This window comes from Ovis canadensis, chromosome 16 (genome assembly GCF_042477335.2).
Source record: "Ovis canadensis isolate MfBH-ARS-UI-01 breed Bighorn chromosome 16, ARS-UI_OviCan_v2, whole genome shotgun sequence".
Classification (NCBI taxonomy): Eukaryota; Metazoa; Chordata; class Mammalia; order Artiodactyla; family Bovidae; genus Ovis; species Ovis canadensis.
The window spans coordinates 50,168,395-50,194,766 of record NC_091260.1 but is presented as its reverse complement, the minus strand read 5'-3'; the positions used below and the strand labels follow the sequence as shown (position 1 = coordinate 50,194,766).

At 37.3% G+C, this 26,372-nt stretch overlaps 1 protein-coding gene across 5 annotated transcripts in view; it reads left to right on the top strand.

Annotated features, from left to right (window-relative positions):
• WDR70 (WD repeat domain 70) overlaps positions 1-26,372 on the top strand; it is a 280,993-nt gene that overhangs the window by 37,384 nt on the left and 217,237 nt on the right. For all 5 annotated transcript variants that reach the window (XM_069555882.1, XM_069555881.1, XM_069555880.1 and 2 more), the window contains 2 exons: positions 15,224-15,283; positions 19,311-19,444. In XM_069555882.1, the coding sequence (XP_069411983.1) occupies positions 15,224-15,283; positions 19,311-19,444 (194 nt within the window). The remainder of the gene's footprint in view (positions 1-15,223; positions 15,284-19,310; positions 19,445-26,372) is intronic.

Here is a 26,372-nt window from a genome sequence, read left to right as displayed (position 1 = left end):
TGAGTTTAATCCCTGGTCAGAGACATTCTACATGCCAAGCAGTGCAGCACAAAAAGTGATGCCCAACAAACCAGGAATTCACTGTCACGCCACACTTCAGTGTCTGCAGTTCCTTTTGTTTGGTTTATGATAACGAGATAAACATATGCTTAAATCTAGAACCCCAAACAGTAGTGCAGTAAGTGGTGGTACTTCCTTTGTGCTTCGAAGTTCTAAGTATTAAAGGTGAAATAACTTGTTTAATCCTCTTACTTCTATTATCCTCTTTTGACAGATGAGGAAACTGAAACTCAGAGGCACTAACTTATCCAAAGCCATAGTAAACGATGGAGCCAGTTTTCATATCTAGGGGAATCTACCCCTAAATACCTGTACTTAACCATTATGCCTTCCTTAACCACTAGTCGTGACCTATTTGCTTCTCGAGGTCATCCCTTGTCTCTCCTACACTTGTCTCATGCCCCCTTCATACCAACTAGGAACTGTCTTTAAAAATGACTACTCTTTCATGCGTTCCCACATGCTTTTTCTTCTGTGTGGACCCTGGTCAGGACTCCGCAGCTCCATTCTCTTGGTAGTCTGTGTAAGTAGTGACCCTGTGGGTGACATTGTGACAGACCTGTCTCTATCGGTGAAGAACCATTTCATTTTTCAGGATCCAACTTTTCTCCTTGTGAAAGGAGAGTGTTTTGTCCTTTTAAAAACATTCACTGACGTTTGAATACCTCCTTTTTTGTGCTACTTGTGTGGCACCAGTATATTCCTTTGTTATTTAAAAATTTTTGTAATAGCTTTATTGAGATGTAATTGATACCTTAAAATTCATAATTTTCAGATACACAATTTAGTGATTTTTAGTATAACCATAGAGTTGTGCAACTATCACCACTATCCAATTTTAAAACATTTTTATCCTTCTAAAAAGTCACCTGGTAGCCTTTTACTTTCACTCCTATTCTCCCTCCGCTAGCCTGCTTCCAGCTCTTGGCAACCACTAATCTGCTTTCTGTCTCAATGGACCTGCCTATTCTGGACATTTCATATCAATGGAATAATACAATAAGCGGGTCTTTTGGAACTGATTTCTTTCATTTAACATAAGTTTTCAAGGTTCATCCATGTTATATAGCATGTGCTTCATTCCTTTTTATTGCCAAATACTGAACTGAATGCTCTTTTATATGGACATCACATTTTTAAAAAATGCATTCATTAGTTGATGGACATCAGATATTTATACTTTTTGGCTATTATGAATAATATTACTATGAATATTTGTCTAAAAGTATTTATACAGATGCATATTTTGGGGTTTTTTGGGATGTGTATCTAGGAGTGGAATTGTTAGGTCATATGATAATTCTGTGTTTAACAGGAACTGCCAAACTGTTTTCCAAAGTAGTTACGCCATTTTACAATCCCATCAGTAGTCCATGAGGGTTCAGTTTCTCCGTATCCTCACCAACACGTAACTGTCTTTTTGGTTATAACCATCCTAGTGTATGTGATGTGGTATCTCATTGTGGTTTTGATTTATATTTCCCTATAGAGTAATGATGGAGAAGGCAGTGGCACCCCACTCCAGTACTCTTGCCTGGAAAATCCCATGGACAGAGGAGCCTGGTGGGCTGCAGTCCATGGGGTCGCTAAGAGTCAGACACGACTGAGTGACTTCACTTTCACTTTTCACTTTCCTGCATTGGAGAAGGAAATGGCAACCCACTCCATTGTTCTTGCCTGGAGAATCCCAGGGACAGGGGAGCCTGGTGGGCTGCCGTCTGTGGGGTCGCACAGAGTCAGACATGACTGAAGTGACTTAGCAGCATAGAGTAATGATGTTGAACACTGTTTCATGTGCTTATCAGCCATTGGTATGTCCTGTTTGGAAAAAGATCTCTTCAGATCTTCTGCCTGTGTTATTTGGGTTATTTGTCTATTTTTTATTAAGTTATAGGGTTCTTTATGTATTCTGGACACAAATTCCTTCTCAGATATATGTTTTGCAAATATTTTCTTTTGTTCTGTGGATTGTTCTGTTACTTTCTTTGATGGTATACTTTCAAGTATAATAATTTAAAATTTTGGTGAAATCTGAGTTTATCTGTTTTTTCTGTTGTTGCTTGTGCTTTTGGTGTCATATCTAAGGGGCCTAACCCAAGGTTGTGAAGATTTACTCCTGTGCTTGTTTGTTTTTTTCTGTGAGTTTTATAGTTTTAGTTCTTAGGTTTAGGTCTTTGGTACATACTGAGTTAATTTTTGTATATGATTTGACATAGGACACTCTTCAGTTATTGTACTTGTCACAACTGATAAAATGATCATTGTTGTGATAGTTATTTTTTTTACAAGTGTGCACCTTCTTTAGTTTTTGAGCTCTGTGAAGACTGTGTCTATGTCTTCCTTATTAGGGGATTCCTGGTGTTTAGCAGAGTACCTGGCACTTGAGCTTTATTAGGTATTCCTTATAGTAATTCTTTCTGTGGCTTTGAATGTTTTATCTTGAAGGCACAGAGAAAAAATTTTAAGAGAAGACACAGAATATAGATAGTTAATACATATGTCCTCATATTTTAGAAAGGATGGATAAGCATACTATAATAAATACAAACCCTGATTGTCTATTTTTTCTCATGATTTCATGTTTATTTTCTTTAAATAGACTGTCATTGCTAGGTAATTTATATCTTTAGTTGGAAGGAATATATTTGAGCAGGTACTATATGTCAGACACTGTGCTAAGTACTGAAGATGCAAATAAAATAAGGCTTTGCTGCTAAGTCACTTCAGTCGTGTCCAACTCTGTGCGACCCCATAGATGTCAGCCCACCAGGCTCCCCATCCCTGGGATTCTCCAGGCAAGAACACTGGAGTGGGTTGCCGTTTCCTTCTCCAGTGCATGAAAGTGAAAACTGAAAGTGAAGTCGCTCTGTTGTGCCCGACTCTTAGCGACCCCATGGACTGCAGCCCACCAGGCTTCTCCATCCATGGGATTTTCCAGGCAAGAGTACTGGAGTGGGGTGCCATTGCCTTCTCCGAAATAAGGCTTAACATATGTCATCAAAGATTTTACATACTAGAAAAGAGATGGGAAGTAAAAGTCTGCTTCTCTTCTTGAGCTGGAAATGCCCAAGAGCAGTTTAAAATATTTTGTGGCACTACTGCTATGGAAAGTAGGATGAAGTGTTAATAATGTGTCTGTTCCGTATTTGATGGGATGAATAGGGTGTATAATTGCTAGTGCAAGAATTATAGAATGAGTATGAGAACCTATATAGATTGGGTTTTGGGATGTCTTTAATTTTTACTACCTTTTACAGTTGTATGCAAAGTTACATTAAATCAGATATGGTATCTGTTCTGTAGTGTTGGGTTTTCAAGAGAGCTATGTAGAGAAGGATTAAGATATATATTTTTTCTCACTACCAGGTAAATTTGATGAAAATTTATTATGTCTCAAGTTTCTTTTATTTTCCTAAGTAAATTAAGTCTCACTAATTTAGACTGATACCTTGATAATTTTTATAGTTAAAATTAGTATCATCTGCATATCTTTAACTAAATATGAAAATATTGCCCAAGTAATAACTCAATTTTTATAAAAGACAGTTATGAAATATTAAATGTAACTCACAATATACAGTTGAACTAATTTTGCACTACGTATCTAAGATTCTGAAATGTGTTTAAACTTTTCTATCTCATGGCATTTTATACCTGGTCTCAAATGATTTCTCAAATGTGTATTTTTAGAATAGAACCTTTATGGCCCCAGGCTTGTACTAATGTCTTTCTTACAATGGGCTTGCAGTTGTAAAGTGTTTTGGCATATTAACTCTTCTCGTCATTGTACTCCGTGACACTCACAGGGCGAGTATTGCTACAGAGGAGGCAATATGTCCTGATGATTATATGCACAGACTTTGGGACCAGACTTCTAAGTTCAGATTTCCACTTAGTCACTTACCACTTATGTGACCTTGGACAAATTACTTAACCTCTTTTTGCCTCAGTTTCCTCATCTTTCAAATGAGGTGAAAATAGGACCAAAGCTGTTGCTAAGATTAAATGACTTTGTATATATGTGGTGCCTTGAGCAGTGCTTGGTCATAGTATGCATGTGTATGCTCACTGTTACTATTACTATATATATCCAGTAGATGGTTAAGGAAATAGAGGCTCTGTGAAGGAGGGATTTTTTCATTCTTACCACTAGTAAGTAACAGAAACCAAATTCTTATCCTGTTTTTGCCTTGACTCTTTAAAGCAATAGGATTTTTGTTATTAAGTAACTGTTGAATGGGAAATAGATGGGGAAACAGTGGAAACAGCGTCAGACTTTATTTTTTTGGGCTCCAAAATCACTGCAGATGGTAACTGCAGCCATGAAATTAAAAGACCCTTACTCCTTGGAAGAAAAGTTGTGACCAACCTAGATAGCATATTCAAAAGCAGAGACATTACTTTGCCAACTAAGGTCCGTGTAGTCAAGGCTATGGTTTTTCCAGTGGTCATGTATGGATGTGAGAGTTGGACTGTGAAGAAGGCTGAGCACCGAAGAATTGATGCTTTTGAACTGTGGTGTTGGCGAAGACTCTTGAGAGTCCCTTGGACTGCAAGGTGATCCAATCAGTCCATTCTGAAGGAGATCAGCCCTGGGATTTCTTTGGAAGGAATGATGCTAAAGCTGAAACTCCAGTACTTTGGGCACCTCATGCGAAGAGTTGACTCATTGGAAAAGACTCTGATGCTGGGAGGGATTGGGGGCAGGAGGAGAAGGGGCCAACAGAGGATGAGATGGCTGGATGGCATCACAGAGTCGATGGACGTGATCTGAGTGAACTCCTGGAGTTGGTGATGGACAGGGAGGCCTGGCATGCTGCGATTCATGGGGTCGCAAAGAGTCGGACACGACTGAGCAACTGAACTGAACTGTTGAATGAATGTTTGTATGAATTGGGGGGAAAAATTCTATGTTACTTGCAGTTTGGAAGATTGAATTATAGAGTAGGAGTTTTGCTAAATTGAAAGTTAAATTTGACATCCAAGATTTTCCAATCAAAGAGAAAGATAAATGCTATATGATATCACTTCTGTGTGGAACCTAAAAAATAAAACAAATGAATGGATATGCAAAAGAGAAACAGACTCAGAGATATAGAAAATAAACTTGTGGTACCGAAGGACAGAGAGAAAAGAGGCGGGGTAAACAAGAGGTATTAGATAAACAAATACAAACTGCTATATACAAAATAAACAAGATTATACTGTATAGCGCAGAGAATTATGCCTATTATCTTGTAGTAACCTATAATGGAATATAATCTATAGCAATACTAAATCGCTATGTGTGTGCTCAGTTGCTCAGTCATGTCCTATTTTTTGTGACCCCATGGATGGTAGCCATCCAGGCTTCTCTGTCCATGGAATTCTTCAGGGAAGAATCCTGGAGTGGGTAGACATTCCCTTCTCCAGTGGACCTTCCCGACTCAGGGATCAAACTTGGGTCTCCTGCTTTGCAGGTAGATTCTTTAACATCTGAGCCACCAGGGAGGCCCCAGATATTGGCATTATTGAGCCACAGATCATTGAATGCCTGGGAAATCCTATGAACAGCGGAGCCAGGTGGGCTACAGTCCATGGGGTTACAAAGGGTTTGTACGACTTTGCATCTGAGCACATACACATGGTGAGAACATTTAAGCTCTACTCTTTTAGCAAGTTTCAAGTATACAACACAGTGTTATTAACTGTAGTTACCATGCTGAAACTTTGATTCTCTGAAGTCATTTATCTTATAACTAAAAAGTTTATACCCTTTGACCAGAAACTTCTTTAAAAACGTTAGTTTTTCTAAATTTAACCTGCAGTAACGTTCTACTGATTAAAAAAAAAATTTCTAAAACAAATTATGTGATGCTCTGAGAAGTTACAGTTGTGACTAAAGGTATTAGAGAGACATTGAAGGTTCTCTTCTTACCCTCAATCTTTCCCAGCATCAGGGTCCTTTCCAGTGAGTTGGCTCTTTGCATCAGGTGGCCAAATTTCTGGAGCTTCAGCTTCAGCATCAGTCCTTCCAATGAATATTCAGGAGTAATTTCATTTAGGATTGACTGGTTTGATCTCCTTGCGGTCCAAGAGACTCTCAAGAGTCTTCTCCAGCACCACATTTCAAAAGCATCAGTTCTTTGGCACTCAGCCTTCTTTATGGTCCAACTCTCACATCCACACATGACTACTGGAAAAACCATAGCTTTGACTATACAGACCTTTGTTGGCAGAATGATGTGTCTGCTTTTTAATACACTGTCTAGGTTTGTCATAACTTCTCTTCCAAGGAACAAGCGTCTTTTAATTTCATGGCTGCAGTCACCACCCACTTAAGAGCTGAAATATTCATAAAATTTTAGAGTGTTAGGAAATGATAGAGTATATGTTCATAGTAGCTTTGAAAATAAATGTCATTTGATACAAATTCATTGGGTAACTACCTGCCATTTTTGTATGATAAATAAACATAGAGTATTTGTCTTCTTTGTGTTTATTGCTAATGTCATATTTTTACAATATGACTTCTGATAAAATATAAGAATGAACTATCCTTTTCAAGTTTCTCAGGCCTACAAGTACAAAAAGTTATTTAACAATATACTTTTAAGTCATGTTACTAAGAAGTGTTCTCTAAGACTGCAGCTTGCAATAGGGCATAGATGGTTTGAAGGTAATTTAGAAGTGGTTTGGGAATACTGCTAATTGAAGGATTGGAACCAGCTGTGAGATTTAGATAGGAAATTGTCTTTCCTTCCTGCAGTATTTTAAACATGTAACTTTACATTTTTGAGGGAAGATTTATTTTGAAGCTTACCTAGCATTTGTTAGCATATTGAGAAGTATTCCGGCTTAATAGTATGCATCATTGGAGAAGGCAGTGGCACCCCACTCCAGTACTCTTGCCTGGAAAATCCCATGGACAGAGGAGCCTGGTAGGCTGCAGTCCATGGGGTCGCTGAGAGCCTGATACGACTGAGCAACTTCACTTTCATTTTCACTTTCATGCATTGGAGAAGGAAATGGCAACCCACTCCAGTGTTCTTGCCTGGAGAATCCCAGGGACGGTGGAGCCTGGTGGGCTGCCGTCTGTGGAGTCGCACAGAGTCAGACACGACTGAAGCAACTTAGCAGCAACAGCAGCAGCAGTATGCATCATTTAATCTTTTTTGGTTTGCTCATGTGTGTTGTATCTAGTATAAGGTGTTTTTTTTTTAGTTTTGGTAAATTACACATAATATAAAATTTGCAGTCTTAATCATTTTTAGATGTACAGCTCAGTAGGGTTACATTGTTGTGCAGCCAATCTGCAGAACTTTTTCATTTTTGCAAAACAATCTCTAAGCCCATTAAATGACAACTGTCTATTTCCATCTCTCCCCCAACCCTGGCAACCACTGTACTTTCTGTCTCTATTAATTGACTACTCTAGATACCTTAGATAAGGGCAGTTATATTAATTTGACTACTAGATACCTCAGATAAGTGCAGTTATACAGCATTTCTTTTTTCCTGAGTTGCTTATTTCACTTAGTATACTGTCCTCCAGGTTCATCCATGTTGTACCATGTGTCAGAATTTCCTTCCTTTTTAAGACTGAGTAATATTCCTACCTCTCTCTCTCTATATATAGGTATTTTTGTTATTCCTTCATAAAAAATGTTATGAAATATGAAAACTGAAAATATGGAAAATATAAAAATATAAAAAATATAAAATTCCTTCATAGCAAAAACACACATCATATTTTTGTTATTCCTTCATTTATAGATGGAAATTTGAGTTGCTCCCAACCTTTGACTATTGTGAATAAAGCTGCTTGGAACATACATGTACAAATGCTGCTTTTCAATTATTTTGTGTATATATGCTGATGGAATAGCTGAATTGTATGGGAGTTCTTGTTTAAATTCTTTGAGGAACTACTGTGCTGTTTTCCTTAGCAACTGCACCATTTCCCTCCGGTAATGTATGTGTTCCAATTTTTGTCCATCCTTGCTAACACTTATGTAGTTTTTCTTTCTTTTTCCTTGTTAAATATTAGTATTGCATTGAGTGTGAAGCGGTATCTCATTGTGGTTTTGATTTGGATTTCCCTAAGGATTAGTCTGGTCCCATCACTTCATGGGACATAGATGGGGAAACAGTGGAAACAGTGTCAGACTTTATTTTTTGGGTCTCCAAAATCATTACAGATGGTGACTGCAGCCATGAAATTAAAAGACGCTTACTCCTTGGAAGAAAAGTTGTGACCAACCTAGATAACATATTGAAAAGCAGAGACATTACTTTGCCAACAAAGGTCCGTCTAGCCAAGGCTATGGTTTTTCCCATAGCCTTGTCATGTCGTGTATGGATATGAGAGTTGGACTGTGAAGAAAGCTGAGCACCGAAGAATTGATGCTTTTGAACTGTGGTGTTAGAGAAGACTCTTGCGAGTCCCTTGAACTGCAAGGAGATCCAACCAGTCCATCCTAAAGGAGACCAGTCCTGGGTGTTCATTGGAAGGACTGATGCTGAGGCTGCAACTCCAATACTTTGGCCACCTGATGCGAAGAGTTGACTCATTGGAAAAGACTGTGATGCTGGAGGGATTGGAGGCAAGAGGAGAAGGGGGTGACAGAGGATGAGATGGCTGGATGGCATCACTGACTCGATGGACGTGATCTGAGTGAACTCCGGGAGTTGGTGATGGACAGGGAGGCCTGGCGTGCTGCAGTTCCTGGGGTCGGAAAGAGTCAGACATGACTGAGCGACTGAACTGAACTGAAGGATTAATGATATTGAGTATCTGCTCATATGCTTGTTGGTCATCTGTGTATCTTCTTTGGAAAAAGTAACTATTCAGTTCCTTTGCCATATTTTGAATTGGGTTTTTTGGTTGTTGTTTTTGAGTCATAGAAGTTTTTAAATTTATTCTAAATATTAATACCATATCAGATATATGTATTGCAAATGTTTTCTCCCATTCTGTATGTTGCATTCTCACTGTGTTAACTGTCTGTTTTGATGCCTTGGTGATTTTTTTGAAATCTCAAATCTTGTTATATTACTCTACATGTCTCAGAGCTAATATTTCAGATTCTTGGCATTGTATACAGTTTGGCTCATAACTGACTCTCTGGACTAACTAACTTTCTGGGTTAATAGTAACTAACACACTTGCCCTTTTTGTTGCCTGGAAATTTAAACTCCACCCAGGCAAAACTGTTTGCAGTTGAGAAAGTGTCAAGAGTCATCTTATTCTATCCTAGATGTCCTCCGCTTTTACCTAGGGAACTTCTGTTTTTCCAGAGGCATCTCAAACATCTTTTTCATGAAACCTTTTCTAATCACTCTCTACTTTCCTAGGCACATGGAATTCCTAGGCGTAATGGAATTGAGTGCTGAACCCTGTGTATCCTTCTGCCATAGCCTCTGAAAGATTTTAGTTTGCTTATTTGTTTACCTATTTGTTTTATTTTGTTAGACTGAGTTCTTTGTGAGCAAAGTCTTTGTTATTGGTCTTTTTATCTTTAACTTAGTTCCTGATATGTTGTATATGATTAAACACTCAATAAATGTTGTTAAGTGAATGTGTGATTAGTAAGTGAATGAGTAAATGAATTAATTCTAAGAGTTACAACAGAATGGACTCTAATTCTGGTTGCTTATGATAATCCAAGTTAGGTTTCAACAGTACATGAAACTGGAACTTCCAGATGTATAAGCTGGATTTAGGAAAAGCAGAGTAACCAGAGATCAAATTGCCAGCATCCTTTGGATCAAGCAAGAGAATTCCAGAAAAATGTCTACTTCTGCTTCATTGATTACACTAAAGCCTTTGACTATGTGGGTCACAACAAACTGGAAATTCTGAAAGAAATGGGAATACCAGACCACCTTACCTGCCTCCTGTGAATCCAGTTTGCAGGTCAAGAAGCAACAGTTAGAACTGGACATGGAATAATGGACTGGTTGCAAATTGGGAAAGTAGTATGTCAAGGCTGTATATTGTCACCCTGCTTATTTAACTTATATGCAGAGTACATCAAGTGAAATGTTGGACTGGATGAAGCACAAGCTGCAGTCAAGATTACAGGGAGAAATAACAATAACCTCAGATATGCAGATGACACCACCATTATGGGAGAAAGCAAGGAAGAACTAAAAGAGCCTCTTGATCAAAGAGAAAGAAGAGAGTGAAAAAACTGGCTTAAAACTCACAATTCAGAAAACTAATATGGCATCTGGTCCCATCACTTCATGGCAAATAGATGGGGCAACAATGGAAATAGTGACAGACTTTATGTTCCTGGACTCCAAAATCATTCTGGACAGTGGCTGCAGCTGTGAAATTAAAAGATGCTTGTTCTTTGGAAGAAAAGCTATGACCAACCTAGACAATGTATTAAAAAGCAGAGACATCACTTTGCCAACAAAGGTCTCTACAATGAAAATTATAGTTTTTCATGTAAGGATGTAGTCATGTATGGATGTGAGAGTTGGACCATAAAGAAAGCTGAGCACTGAAGAATTGATGCTTTCAAATTGGGGTGTTGGAGAAGACTCTTGGAAGTCCCTTGCACTTCAAGGCGAGCCAACCAGTCAATCCTAAAGGAAGTCAGTCCTGAATATTCTCTGGAACGATGGGTACTGAAGCTGCAATACTTTGGCCACCTGATAATAAGAACTGGGAAAGACCCTGATGCTGGGAAAAATTGAAGGCAGGAGAAGGAGGGGACAACAGATGATGAGATGATTGAATGAAATCACTGACCCAATGGACATGAATTTGAGCAAGCTCCGGGAGTTGGTGAAGGACAGGAGAGCCTGGCATGCTGCATTTCATGATGTCACAAAGAGTCAGACACGACTGAGTGACTAAACAACAATGGTACTGCACTGGTAACTATTTCCAGAGTGGTTCCTGGGAGAAAGTAGCACTCATTTTCAAGCTCCTTTATGGAAATCTCCATTTTCTGCCACAACCACTAGCTGCTTTGTGGTAGACGTTTATTACTGATTAGACTTTTACTCCTTGGAAGGAAAGTTATGACCAACCTAGATAGCATATTCAAAAACAGAGACATTACTTTGCCAACAAAGGTCCGTCTAGTCAAGGCTATGGTTTTTCCTGTGGTCTTGTGTGGATGTGAAAGTTGGACTGTGAAGAAAGCTGAGCACCGAAAAATTGATCCTTTTGAACTGTGGTGTTGGAGAAGACTCTTGAGAGTCCCTTGGACTGCAAGGAGATCCAACCAGTCCATCCTAAAGGAGATCAGTCCAGGGTTTTCTTTGGAAGGACTGATGCTAAAGCTGAAACTCCAATACTTTGGCCACCTGATGTAAAGAGTTGACCCATCGGAAAAAACTCTGATGCTGGGAGGGATTGGAGGCAGGAGGAGAAGGGGACGACAGAGGATGAGATGGCTGGATGGCATCACTGACTTGATGGACATGAGTTTGGGTGAACTCTGGGATTTGGTGATAGACAGGGAGGCCTGGCGTGCTGCAGTTCATGGGGTCGCAAAGAGTTGGACATGACTGCACGACTGAAGTGAACTGAGACTTTTATTTTGGCTCAAAGTACTATATATATCTAACTTTTAAAATTTATGACAAATTTATTCCAGAAAGGTTATTAATGGTTTTCAGTTCTTTTGAAAACACTGTAAGGATGTATGTACATCAGATGGAATTGCTCATGTTATTCCAGATATGTTTGCTATCATTGTTCTTACTGAGGTAAACAAAAGAGCCTGGGAAATGATCCTTTGGTTGGCATTTAAAATCAAACCAAAACAAAAACTGGTATCTTTTCCCATCTTCCATTAAGAGTGTAGCTATTGTTATGAATTTTGGCAATAAATGGCTTCATTGAGGTATTGTAGTTTATAATGTCCTCTGCCAGGGAAATCTTGAAAATGTTTTATTGTTATAGCAAATTTCACACTAAGCCATATTTCAAAAAAGTCGTTAATAAAAGTTCTGGACAAAGAACAGTCACCATCAAGTGATATGCTACCAAAAGATGGATTGCTACTATTTTAGATGATTTAGTTGTGCCAATTATATGGGCTTTTTATGAGTTATGCCCCACATGATTTCCAGTAAAACTTTAATTTTAGATGTAAACAATATCTATTTAAATATTTAATTTACTCCTAATGTAAATACTAAGTTGTTCTGTGTTCTTGTAAGTTTTTTCTTTAAATGTCAAAAATTGTCTATATATAGGCACATTCTGCATTGAACTCAGTGAAATAATTTTCATCCTTCCTTTTGGTGACAGTGTTTCTCTTTCCTGAGTGATAAAATAGTCATTGGTTATGAAATGATAGTAATAGATTCTTCTCTAAGTAAAACATTTGAACTGTTCTCCTGTTTCTTGTAAGAGTACTTAGCACCTTTACGTGAGTTTTTATTACTTACAGATATTGTCAACTGCAGAGGAAGCAGTGGTTTACATAATTAATATAGAGGTAGTCCAGAATTCATTTGTTCAAGTTTTAAATTATTTTGAAATTTGTGTTGGAATATTGGTCTATCTGAGATTGGTGTGTGGGGGGCTTTCTAAGAGATGGTGGACCATTCTGTAATATCTGTTTCTTGAAATAAACTGCAAGCTCTCCTGTAGCTCCTTGGGTTACTGTGAGGTCAGTGTTTTTGTGCAGCACCTCTGGGTTCCTGATCTTCTTTACTGATCTGTGGTGTTAATGAATTATAGCCACTTTCAGAGGCAAGCAAGTCTAAAACAAAACCACCTTTATTTCTCTATACTTGCAACTTTATATGTACTTTTTTAGTCTGGGACAGGATCATTTGGTCTTCAAAGGTTTTTACTTTTGGAAAATTGCCAGTTATCTTTGACTGTCACTCAGCAGACTCACCTGATGCGTAGCACCTACCTGTTCTTCTTTATAGACATGTAAATTAAAGATTATCTAATGTGATTTACAAGGTAGACATTGTAACAGCCATTAATTCGCTCTAATGTGTGTGTGCTTGCCATATACCAGGTGTTTTATAGATTAGGAACCTAGAGACAATATGTGTGTGTGTGTGTGTGTGTGTGTGTGTATGTATGTGTGTGTACTCAGTCTTTGAGAAGCATCTGTTTTGCAGTTTGGTTAGGGAATGGTGTGTAGAGAGAGAGGTAAAAATCTACAGTGTATTATGATAGGTTCTATGGGGCTTCCCAGGTGGCTCAGTGGGTACAGAGTCCACCTGCAATGTAGGAGATGCATGCAGACATGGTTTTGATCCCTGAATTGGGAAGATCCCCGGGAGGAGGGTGTGGCAACCCACTCCTGTATTCTTGCCTGGAGAATCCCATAGACAGAGGAGCCTGGTGGGCTACAGTCCATGGGGTCACAAAGAGTCGGACACGACTGAAGCAATTGAGCATGCGCACAGGAGACAAGGTGAGGTTGTTATGGGAGTACAGTATTCTTGCCTGGAGAATCCCCATGGACAGAGGAGCCTGGCGGGCTACAGTCCATGAGGTAGCAAAGAGTTGGACACGGCTGAGTGACTAAGCATAGCACAGCACAGAAGGGTTATTTAACTCAGTTTGAAATGTTGAGAAGTGCTTCCAGGAGTAGGTCACATCTGAATTGAGTCTTAAAGGGTGAGTAGAAATTAGCCAAATAAAAAGGAGGAGAAGCCTAGAAATAGACTAATATGACCAGAGAGACAGGAGCTGTGGGTTAAAATAAATGGTGGCTGTCACTTATTGAGCACCTACTTTGTGCCAGACTCTGTATTATGACCTTTACAACACTTACTTCACAATAACGTAAGGGGCAGATGTTGTTATCCTCTTCGCAAATAAGGAAACTGAGAGTTATTACTCTTCTGAGGTTATGACAGGGTTAATGAGTTTCAGAGCTTGATTTTTAAACCCTAGATTTTCTGGCTTTTTGTCAAGGCTGATTCCTCCCAAGAAGGAACATTTTTCAAGGTGGAGGAAATAGTTACGAAGTTATCATGTTGATGAAAAGTCAGACATGCAGGTTAAGGTCTGTGAAGTGTCCTGGGGCATTAATAGTATTTATTCATTCAAGAAATATTTACTAAGAGTCCCTTAAGTGCTAAAAACTCTGCTAGGCATTAGGAATTAAATGACAAATGCTTAAATGGTAGAGGCAGAAGGTGAAAGAAAGAGGCACTGAGTGTAAATGTAGTGTAAGGAAAGAAAAGATAAAAGATAATGATACAGCAGTAAACATAGGGGGAAATTAGTGTGTACGTGTTTTAATATGGGAAGTACTTTAATTGTTCATGTGCTGAGAAGAAAGAGCCCTAGTAGGGGAAAGATTTAAGATAAACTAGAATGAACTGGTGATTGATTGGTTCATCAATGATCCTGAAGAAGGAGGGAAGTCAGAAACCAAAGTCTGTAGATTGCACATGTTTAATTAAGTAGATTGCAAGATAATCCTAGCATGAAATTGTAATGACTGTATAATTTTAATATAGTTACCCTACACTTGGATAATGGAGACTTGATTAAACAATGAAACTTCTTATGTAAATGATCACTGTGACCTCTTATATCTGGTTTATGCATCCATTGTCTCTGTCCCTCCGTTGTTCTGTCCATACCCTTTTTAACATAGCATGCCGAGTTATTGGTGTTTCCCTCTTGGGAGGGGAGATGAGTAGAGGCTGTGTCTAATGCTACTTAGCATCTGGTATAATCTCACTTTAATAAAGGCTTTTTGAATTGATCAGTCACTGAATTCTGTATTTGTACCATTTGAATATTAGGTTTTTGTTTTTTAATCTTTTATGGGTTAAAAGGTGTATATCCTGTACAAATTCTAAGACAGATGTGTTGTCTCTTATAAGTTAAGTGCATAAATACTTTAAGGTATGCCCAAGTACCAATGAAAAGAGGATTATAAGAATTTTCTGTATGGAGAGGATCTTAAAGTTTCATACAACCTAAAGAATTTCTTAGGTTTAGCTTTTTAGAGATATAAGATAAATTTATTATCAGCTCAGAGTGACCAATTGTAATCTATCTAGAAGTTCAGAAATGATACACTCACACTTTTCATTTCATTTTTTAAAGTTTTGTGTTAAAAAGCCAGTGATGCAATTTTCAAAAATTAAATTCCCTGTGAATGTATGTAGTTCCTCTCAAATATAGTATATTACTTTTTAATGTCATGGAATTTTCTTTTTTCAGAATCCTGTCCGAAAGATCCCTGACTCACATGAAATAACGCTAAAGCATGGCACTAAGACAGTAAGTTTTAAAAATTTAATTATTTTCTCTCAATAACAGGGCTCTCATGGAAAAGTGAACTAATATGATATACTTATATTAAGGCCATTATACAATCAACTGATATCACAAAGAAATTGTGATAGACATTTCCTTAATGATGGACATTAAGGAAAACAGATTACCTTTCTGTTCAGTCAAAATAGCCATTACATTTCATTTAAAATAGGAACACTTATTCATTAAGGAAATTGCTCTTGTTAAGGAAATTGTCATTGTTATTGTTGGCTTTAAAATCTCTTTTTTCAATATAGGAACACTGTAAATGAAAGAAAGAAATGAAACTCAAATACTTTTTTTTAATTATAGTGTGGGAAAATTTCTCATTACCCTTAGCTTCATGTCTGTATCAGTAAGAGGCCTGACTTCATTTTTTAGGTGGATGTTGAGATAAGAAATGAACATAAGCTTAGTGTGACTGTAAAGATTACATTCCTTAGATTTGTGGATTATATTTTATAATTGTCACATTTATTTATGTTATTTAAAAGTTCAGTTCAGTTCAGTCACTCAGTCGGACACGACCCCATGAACCGCAGCACGCGAGACTTCCCTGTCCATCACCAACTCCCAGAGTCCACCCAAACCCATGTCCATTAAATCGGTGATGCCATCCAACCATCTCATCCTCTGTCATCCCCTTCTCCTCCTGCCCTCAATCTTTCCCAGGATCGGGGTCTTTTCAAGTGAGTCAGCTCTTTGCATCAGGTGGCCAAAGTATTGGAGTTTCAGCTTCAATATCAGTCCTTCCAATGAACACCCAGGACTGATCTCCTTTAGGATGGACTGGTTGGATCTCCTTGCAGTCCAAGGGACTCTCAAGAGTCTTCTCCAACACCACAGTTCAAAAGCATTTTACATTTTTAATTTAAAAATTAAAGCAGTGTAAAAATTTTGATGTATAAGATGAAATCATTTTGCCAAGTCACTTCAGTCATGTCCAACTCTTTGCGACCTCATGGACTGTGCAACCTCATGGGCTGGAGCCCGCCAGGCTCCTCTGTCCTTGAGATTTCCCAGCAAGAATACTGGAGTGGGTTGCCATTTCCTTCTCCAGGGAATCTTCTTGACCCAGGGATGGAATCCACGTTTCTTAAGTTTCCTGCATTGGCAGATGGGTTCTTTATCACTAGTGCCACCTATCTTATTGTAAAAAAAAAATTTAATAGTATTTTATTAAAAATGATAGTTGGGTGAATGAAACTTGCTTGTGAATGAATAAAAGAATAAATTTATCTTGGTTTCACTTAATAATGAAGCAACCTTTTTTTCTAATAGATGTCTGACATGTAAAGAAGTAAAATCCCATAATGAGGCAGAAAAATATCAATCAGTAGAAATAGGTCCAGAAATAATGCAAATGATAGAATTAATAGCCATGCATGCTAAAATAATGATATTCTCCCCACTGAAATTTTTACTTTTGAAAATACTGTTTCCATAAAATGGTTATAAAGTACAGTGGGTTTATTATTATTTTAAATGAAGTAAACAATAAATATTATAAATGTCTTAATTTTGCTTTTGCTATGGTAAATATTGACACACGTAACTTGCATAAACAGATATTTTTAGGGGTTCTCAAAAGATTTTGAGTGTAAAAGGTCTTGAAACCAAAATATCTGAGAATTGCTGCCTTTCATTGCTGCCATTTCCATCTAGTTCTTTACACTATACCTACTTTTTATTAAGTCACATTTTTATATTTTTATTCTGAAATCGTGAAAGAATTTTACTACTTTTCATGTTTTTCAGTAAATAAAATTATAGACTAGTGGAAAATCCCGTGGATGGAGGAGCCTGGTAGGCTGCAGTCCATGGGGTCGCTAAGAGTTGGACACGACTGAGCGACTTCACTTCCATGCACTGGAGAAGGAAATGGCAACCCACTCCAGTGTTCTTGCCTTGAGAATCCCAGGGATGGGGGAGCCTGGTGGGCTGCCGTCTGTGGGGTCGCACAGGGTCAGACACGACTGAAGCGACTTAGCAGCAGTAGGAGCAGTACTTAAAAAGGAAGCTTTCCTGTCATTTAGAGATTTTTGCAACAGATAGTTCTGTTAATAACAGATAAATAATACATTTTATTTAAATATTCATATTTTTCAATGCGAATTTTGTCTTTAAAAATGTGTGTAATTAAAATTAAAAAAATAAATTATACAGTTTAAACAATACTTTGTTATTTTACACATTAAAAATCAGAGCTTCTAGTTGTACTATTAGGTTAACTAAATTTTTTTTTGCAGTCCTGCCTTTGCACATGTATTTCAATTTGGAAATAGGTCTTTTTTTATATGTCTGTTTCAGATATGTCTGTTGTTTTTTTTTAAACTAGTTTTTGTAAAAATGTTTACACATTCACAGAATTATAGAGAATACTGAAAGGAATTCCCATATATTTGTCTCTGAGCCTTACCAATTGTTGACATAAGGCCTATCTTGTTTCCTGTATACTTTACAATTCTAATAAACCTCCTTTCCCCCATGCCATCTGCCTACCTTGTGGGGTTGTTTTAAGCAAATTCCAGATTTCTTATGATTTCTTCTGTAACTTAACTTTTTATGTCTATTTAGAGAATTCATTTATAGTAACTTTCTGTATGGGCTGCCCTTTATTTCAAACTGTGATCCTTTTTCTGTCTCATATATGATCAGTTCAGTTCAGTTGCTCAGTCGTGTCCGACTCTTTGCGACCCCATGAATTGTAGCATGCCAGGCCTCCCTGTCCATCACTAACTCCCGGAGTTCAAACTCACGTCCATTGAGTCGGTGATGCCATCCAGCCATCTCATCCTCTGTCGTCCCCTTCTCCTCCTGCCCCCTATTCCTCCCATCATCAGAGTCTTTTCCAATGAGTCAACTCTTCGCATCACGTTTATTATGCAGTCAAAATGCAGTTCTTTCCTTCTGAGAGGCAGTAGATCTGGGGACTAACTACTTTGATGAGAATGTTAAATACAGCTCAAAAACAGTAAGCTACACATTGGATATTTGTATGTGAGTTGGACCTCAGAAAGTTAACAGGGAAAGCAAATAGTTTATGGAACCAGTATAAGTGATATTATAATGTGGCTAGTTACTTATAAACTCATGTTTAAAAATAATTATTTAAGGTGACTATACTTAGCGTCATTTAGCCATATTCACAAGATAATAATTTCCACTTTGCTCTGTTTTGTTAAATTGATTTATGGTTCCTATTCACATGACTCATTTTGGTAATTTTAGGTTCATGTGTTCTTCATTTAAAAACAGTCAAACAATCTTAAAAGGCTTTCTCAAAATCTTTTACTGAAAAAGTGAATTGTTTTTAAGATACCTACTTATATTCTAAGGCAACTTGATGTAGCATATGAAATTGCAGTGATAGCTATTCAGAGTACATGGTAGAGAAGCTGGGATGAAGCTGGTGATTAGATTAAATTAAAATAGATAGCCAGTGGGAGTTTGTATGTCCCAGGGAACCCAAAGCTGGTGCTCTGTGACAACCTGGAGGGATGGGGTGGGGAGGGAAGTGGGAGGGGTTTCAGGAGGAAGGGGACAGATGTATGCCTATGGCTGATTCATGTTGATGTATGGCAAAACCCATCACAATATTATAATTATCCTCCAATTAAAATAAACTAAAAAAATATTTTGTTGTATTTCAAGGAAATAATACTCATAATAACTAAGTCAAATGATTTAGAAGGTGCTGTCCATTTTTACTTTTCATAAGTAACAGCAGTTAATGATCCATATTTTCAGCACCTGTAAGTTAGGAAGTAGGGTTAGAGAGGAGAAGGAAATGGCAACCCACTCCAGTATTCTTGCCTAGAGAATCCCATGGACAGGGGAGCCTGGTGGGCTGCCATCTATGGGGTTGCACAGAGTCAGACATGACTGAAGCGACTTAGCAGCAGCAGAAGGGTTACAGAAAGGAAATGGGGGTTATAATAGACTATAAATAGTTTCTCACCATTTAATTTTTTTTTTTTTTAAATAACAGGTTTCTGCTTTGGGTCTGGATCCCTCAGGTGCCCGTTTGGTGACTGGAGGATATGACTATGATGTTAAATTTTGGGATTTTGCTGGAATGGATGCTTCTTTTAAGGCATTTAGATCCCTTCAGCCCTGTGAATGGTATGTATTATGCAACTTAATATCTTCATTTTTGAAGACAGAGTCTCTGGTCATTTGAATTCCATTTATGATGATTTTTATCAGAATACTGTACGTTTACATGACTGTATTCTACCTTCCTTATTCAGATGAAAGGAAAGTGTACCTTTTATTGTTGTAAGTTCCCTTTAGTTACATGAATCTGTTCTAAAACATTTTCTGTCTTTTGTTGTGTTTTTTTTAAAATACCTTTATTTGGAAATTGTTACTTTGTCTAGTTTAAAATACTTCAGCAGCTACTGTGTAATATTATATATATGTGTATAGCATATGTTAAGCCAATAGGCAAGTGCTAGGGGATGCTGCACTGTGCAGGTATGGTCAGCTGGCACTGTATCGTAAAGGGCTTTACGTGTTGCTACTGTAAGCCACTCTCTTGTTTCTGTTTTTGACCATCTTTGATCTTTTAGCTTATTGGATATCAGAAATGGATTTTATTAGTGAAACTTGTTAACTTGCATGATGTATATTATAAATGAGCTTTCAATGATGAGATTTAAAAATATTCAAGATATGTGGATTAGCTGAAGTTATTCAGACCCAGTTTCACTCTTACGTCAATGGGGTATAAATCTAGTTTTGTCTTCAACTGGAACTTGTAGGGTTAATGTCTTTTTGCTTAATGTCCACTTGTAAACTCTGGGTTCCATTAACTGTATGGAGAAAGTTCCTGTCTCTGGACTGTTGAGCGTTTGCTTCTGTGAACCTTATAATGAAAGTGATGGTTAAAGCATCTAAATGAGATGCCGGGATTTTTCTGCAGCCTCTCTGGAGTAAAGATTTGAAAATTTGATAAATAGATCATGTCAAATAAATAATCAATTGGAAAGGAAAAGACAACAAAAACAAAAACAAAGCCCTCCAGTATCTCCAGTGATGGCTGTATTTAAAATAGCTCTGATGATTTAAAATAGTGATATTCATCTTGAGTTAGTATGATGACCTTTTGAAAATGTACATAAAATATGTTGTTTATATCCCTTTTTCCCACATAGTCTCTCAGTACATAAAGGGATTATGCTTTCCTTCTGTCTTTCCAGCTATTAGGTGACTTGTTCGGGACTATCCAGTGCTTTTTTTTTTTTAAATTTGTATGTACCAGGTCTTAGTTGCAGCATGTGGGATCAGTTCCCTGGGTTCCCCAGGGATCGAACCCAGGTCGCCTGCATTGAGAGCGTGGAGTCTTAGCCACTGGACCACCAGGGAAGTCCCTATTCAGTATTTTGTTAATAATCAGCTCTGAAGAGAATACATGTCTCATGAATTTCAAGCCAGTGCTCCATTATTTATTAAAATGTGTCATTTGCTATACTGTTATAATTGAAAATGCAGAAAGAAGCCAAGAATAAGCCTATTTTCTCTTCTGCAATTAAATTGTTGTATCCTGTATGTAATTTTGAGCTATCAAAGGTTTAGATGGGAAGAAATAGAATTCTTGACAACATATACAATTAATATAAAACTCTAAAATTTAAGCTGGTTTTAGAAAAGGCAGAGGAACCAGAGATCAAATTGCCGACATCTGCTGGATCATGGAAAAAGCAAGAGAGTTCCAGAAAAACATCTATTTCTGCTTTATTGACTATGCCAAAGCCTTTGACTGTGTGGATCACAATAAACTGTGGAAAATTCTCAAAGAGATGGGAATCCCAGACCACCTAACCTGCCTCTTGAGAAACCTATATGAAGGTCAGGAAGCAACAGTTAGAACTGGACATGTAACAACAGACTGGTTACAAATAGGAAAAGGAGTACGTCTAGGCTGTATATTGTCACCCTGCTTATTTAACTTCTATGCAGGGTACATCATGAGAAACGCTGGACTGGAAGAAACGCAAGCTGGAATCAAGATTGCCAGGAGAAATCTCAATAACCTCAGATATGCAGATGACACCACCCTTATGGCAGAAAGTGAAGAGGAACCAAAAAGCCTCTTGATGAAAGTGAAAGAGGAGAGTGAAAAAGTTGACTTAAAGCTCACATTCAGAAAACGAAGATCATGGCACCCAGTCCCATCACTCCATGGGAAATAGATGGGGAAACAGTGGAAACAGAGTCAGACTTTATTTTTGGGGGCTCCAAAATCAATGCAGATGGTGATTGCAGTCATGAAATTAAAAGACGCTTACTCCTTGGAAGAAAAGTTATGACCAACCTAGATAGTGTATTCAAAAGCAGAGACATTACTTTGCCGACTAAGGTCCGTCTAGGAAAGGCTATGGTTTTTCCATTGGTCATGTATGGGTGTGAGAGTTGGACTGTGAAGAAGGCTGGACGCCGAAGAATTGATGTTTTTGAACTGTGGTGTTGGGAAATACTCTTGAGAGTCCCTTGGACTGCAAGGAGATCCAACCAGTCCATTCTGAAGGAGATCAGCCCTGGGATTTCTTTGGAAGGAATGATGCTAAAGCTGAAACTCCAGTACTTTGGCCACCTCATGCGAAGAGTTGACTCATTGGAAAAGACTTTGATGTTGGGAGGGATTGGGGGCAGTAGAAGAAGGGGATGACCGAGAATGAGATGGCTGGATGGCATCACAGAGTCGATGGACGTGAGTCTGAGTGAACTCTGGGAGTTGGTGATGGACAGGGAGGCCTGGCGTGCTGCGATTCACGGGGTTGCAAAGAGTCAGACACGACTGAGCGACTGAACTGAACTGAACTGAAAATTGCAAATGTTATGTGAATATTACGCCTTTAAATCATGACAGCTATTAAACTTTGCCATTACTTGCTCCTGATTGCTAAATAATGTGAACTCTCCCTGCTTTTTATGATTTTTTTTGACTTATGCATATATGGTAAGTTGCTTCAGTCATGTCCAACTCTGTGTGATCCTATGGACTGTAGCCTGCCAGGCTCCTCTGTCCATGGGATTCTCCAGGCAAGAATCCTCCATGAGATTCTCCAGGCGAGAATACTGGAGCAGGTTGCCATTTCCTCTTCCAGGAGATCTTCCCAGCCCAGGGATCAAATCTTTGTTTCCTGCAGTTCCTGGCATTGGCAGGCAGATTCTCTACTGCTGAACCACTGGGGAAGCCTTTTATTGACTCAGTGTATATTTTATATCTTATTTACCTATTCATCTATAATTCACTTTTTACTGTAAATAATTTCAAATGGAGAGATACATGGATTAGTATAATAGCCATCTATTCTACCTAGATTTAGCAGTTATAAATACTTATTTATTTATTTATTTCAGCTCATTTTTGTAATTTTTGAATTATTTAAAAGTGAAGACACTGTCTTTATATGACAAAACAGAGACAGACCCATGGATGGGGAGACTCAACCAGTGGTTACCAGTGAGGAGTGGGAAGAGGGGTGACATAGGGGTATGAGATTAAAGGGATTCAGACTACTGTGAATAAGATAAATAGACAACAAAGGTATATTGTATAACATAAGGAAATATAGCCGTTAGTTTGTAGTAATTTTAAATGGAGTGTAATCCATAAAATATTGAATTGCTCTGTTATATACCTAAAACTAATATTAAAAATCAACTATAATATTAAAAAAAAAACACAGACCTTTCAGTTTTAAATACTTCAGTGTGTTCCCTTTAAAATGACAGATGCTTTCTATGTAAATGTAGTTCCATTATTACTTTTAACAGAATTCTTTAGAATTCCTCAGTATTTCTAATTGACATTCCATATTTAAATTTCCTCATTTGCTCTCAAAATGTGTTTTAATACTGGTTTGTCAGACATGGATCCAATCAAGTAATACACAAGAGATCTATTTTGTACCTCTCTTACTTATCTTTTAATCTACAGTGACCCTTCCTTAACCATTTTCTTTCCCATAACTTTGTTAAAAGACAGGTCTAGTTGTCCTCTATAAGATTTTTCCTTCCTGAGTTTCTAATTGCTTCCTTTTGATATCATCTAAGTTTTTTCTTTATCTCCCGTATTTCCTATAGAAGATCCAAAGGCTTGCTTATAGCCATATTGTCTTAATATCAGGTGGCATGTATTATCTGGTTGTTGTCCCTATTAGTGACTAGAAATTAAGACTGATCCCTGGGGTAAGTTGGAATATCTGATTCCTCCATTGTAAAGTTAATATTACATACTTGAGATAGGCAAGAACTTTGTGGGAAAATACCTTGGTACCACGTCAATATCCAGATTCTGTTCATCCTTTCAGTTAATAAGTTTAGCATCCATTGATTATTCATACCTGAATCATTTACTTTGTTTCATTGAGTACTGCAAGATAGTGGTTTTCTAATTCTGCTATTTCATCTACTTTTACTTGTTGGCACTCTTCTAAAAGAAGTACTTTTTCTTCAGTAACTGATATTAATTGATTCCCCTGAAACACAATTCCTGCTGAAGACTCAGGATAAATGCTTAGTTATTACCCTTTTATTACTCATTTTTAGCTTATACATTAGTGTTGTTAAATGAGTTGTTGCTATTGGTGATGATGATTGTGTTTTTATTCTTTTGCAATTACCGGTACTTATGATTTTAAAATTTTCCTGTGTTTCAGTCAGTTGGAGTCATTTTTTTTTTATGTTTAAGTTGTCCAAGATTTGGCCAGTGGGAGTCCCTGATTGCTATGTTTTTACGTGACCTTATTAGTCTTTAAAAGCTTGCTTATTTTCCTAGCACATGCCTTTCCAAGTCCCAGAGTAAGGATTTTTCCACAGAGAGCTGTTTTGTTATGGGAGTGGTATTCAAAGACTAAATCTGGTTGCTGCACATGTTCACTGACATTGGGGTATCATTACTTCTTGACCTTTTCAGTTGAAAGAGGTGAAAAATATAGGTATGTGAGCTCAAATGAAGAGGTCATTTGATATTTCCAGTTCAAAATTTTAGTAAACTTTTAATTGCAGAATATTTTTTAATTTACAGAAAAGCTGTAAGGTAGTCTAGAGTTCAAGTACACCCCTAACCCAGTTCCTCTTGTTATTAACATCTTACATTACCACATCACATTACACCCGTGACAATTAAGCCAAGGTTGCTGCATTACCATTAGCTCAACTCTAAACTTTATTTGGATTTCAGTTTTTAAAAACCAATATCCCTTCTAAGATACTACATTACGTATAGTCTCCAGGTCTGTCTAGTATCCTCTGGTTTATAATAGTATCTCAGTCTTTCCTTGTTTTTCATGACCTCGACAGTTTTGAGGTGTACAGGACAGGTATTTTGTAGAATATCATTTGATTTGTTATTATCTTTTAAATGATGTTTTTCTCTTGGTTAGACTGAGGCTATGGGTTTTGGGGCTGAATATCACAGAGGTGAAGTGCCCTTCTTAACACATTTCAGAGGTACATGCTGTCATGTTTTTAAGATTTCTCCACTGTAGCGTTACTTTCCCCTCACTTTTCCATATGCCATTCTTTGGAAGCAAATCAATAAATGCTGCTCACATTTGGAAGATCCTCCTGGAGGGGATGATGATTACATAAAACACTTGGAATTCTTCTGTAATGGTCAGATCTTTGAGTTTTGCTAATTGAAAATTTGATAAATGTGCAATAAGTTCTTAATTAATAACTTGATAAATATTGCAAGAAGCAGACTTTGGTGTGCCATTAGAAACCCTTGCTAAACAACTTTTTAGATGAAGTTGTTCACTCATATGAGAATCTATGCGTACCAATTACTCAGCTGAGCTCTTCTTTTGTCACTCATCTGCATTATTTCTATTTTATCTGCCAAGAAAACTTGAGGGAATCTGTTTTCAAAATATAAAAGCACAGTATGCTGTTTTCAGACCATCTCCTCACCTGTAATAAAAGATGTCAGAATTTGGCTGATATCCAAGAGGCAGCATTATGATGAATAAGTGGGTGTCAAAGATGTATTCACACCCAGAGGAGCCCCAGAGCCATTCAGGAGGGGAGGCAGAAATTCTCAGTTTAGGGGTGAGACTGAGGCAAGGTGTTCTGGATTTGGGGCACCTCTGATGAATTTCACCAAAGGACTGATGCTGTAATATTCTTAGCCTCATTCTCACTCTCCTGGGACACCTTGAAAAGAGTGACGTTAAATGTTTTCTTGATCTGCCAATATAAAAATCAAATTAAAAAAAACACTTTTGTTGTTCAGCTTCTTTATGAGGCATCCTTTGGTATTTTGAAGTCATTCCCATATCAATATTAGGTTTATGGATCTCTAGTTTCTAAAGTCGTCTTTTGTCATTTAGTGAAAATCAGTATCACATTTTCTCTGATCCAATCTGCTAGTCACTTTTTACTTTCTTTGTTTCCTCACAGATTCTTAATAATTATGTATTTATATAGATTTAAAAATTATTGATAGAATCCTTAAGATCACAAACCCTTCTGTTGTATTCTCTATGCAAAAAAAATGTAGATGAAGTAAAACTTTTCATAAAATATTGAGAATTTTTGAATCATTTCAGTTCAGTTCAGTTCAGCCGCTCAGTTGTGTCCGACTCTTTGCGACCCCATGAATTGAATCATTTAGATAGCGCAAAATAAGAATTTCTTTTTTTTTTAAGAATTTCTTATCTTCAGCCCACTTAAAGATGACTACTCTCTATTCTCTTCTTTTGAAAACATTTTTATTAATGAAGTACTACATAAAGTTATGTTTTCATTCAGAAATTGAAACATTTCAGATAAAACTAAAGTTCTTTATCATCTTCATTTTAATCTTTTCCCCAGGTTTTATTACTGTTTTTCATTGTGTTAAATTCTCTGAGGTTTTTTTCATGCGGTTATCAACAAATATCAAATGTATATATCAAAAAACAAGTACCTTTTATATTTATTTTCATAAATAGTATAAGGTGGTTGTTATTCCATAATTTTTTTCCCTACTCACAATATTGCTTGGAGATTTTTTATATCACTGCATGTATATTGCTATGTTCTTTCTAAATGCTACATA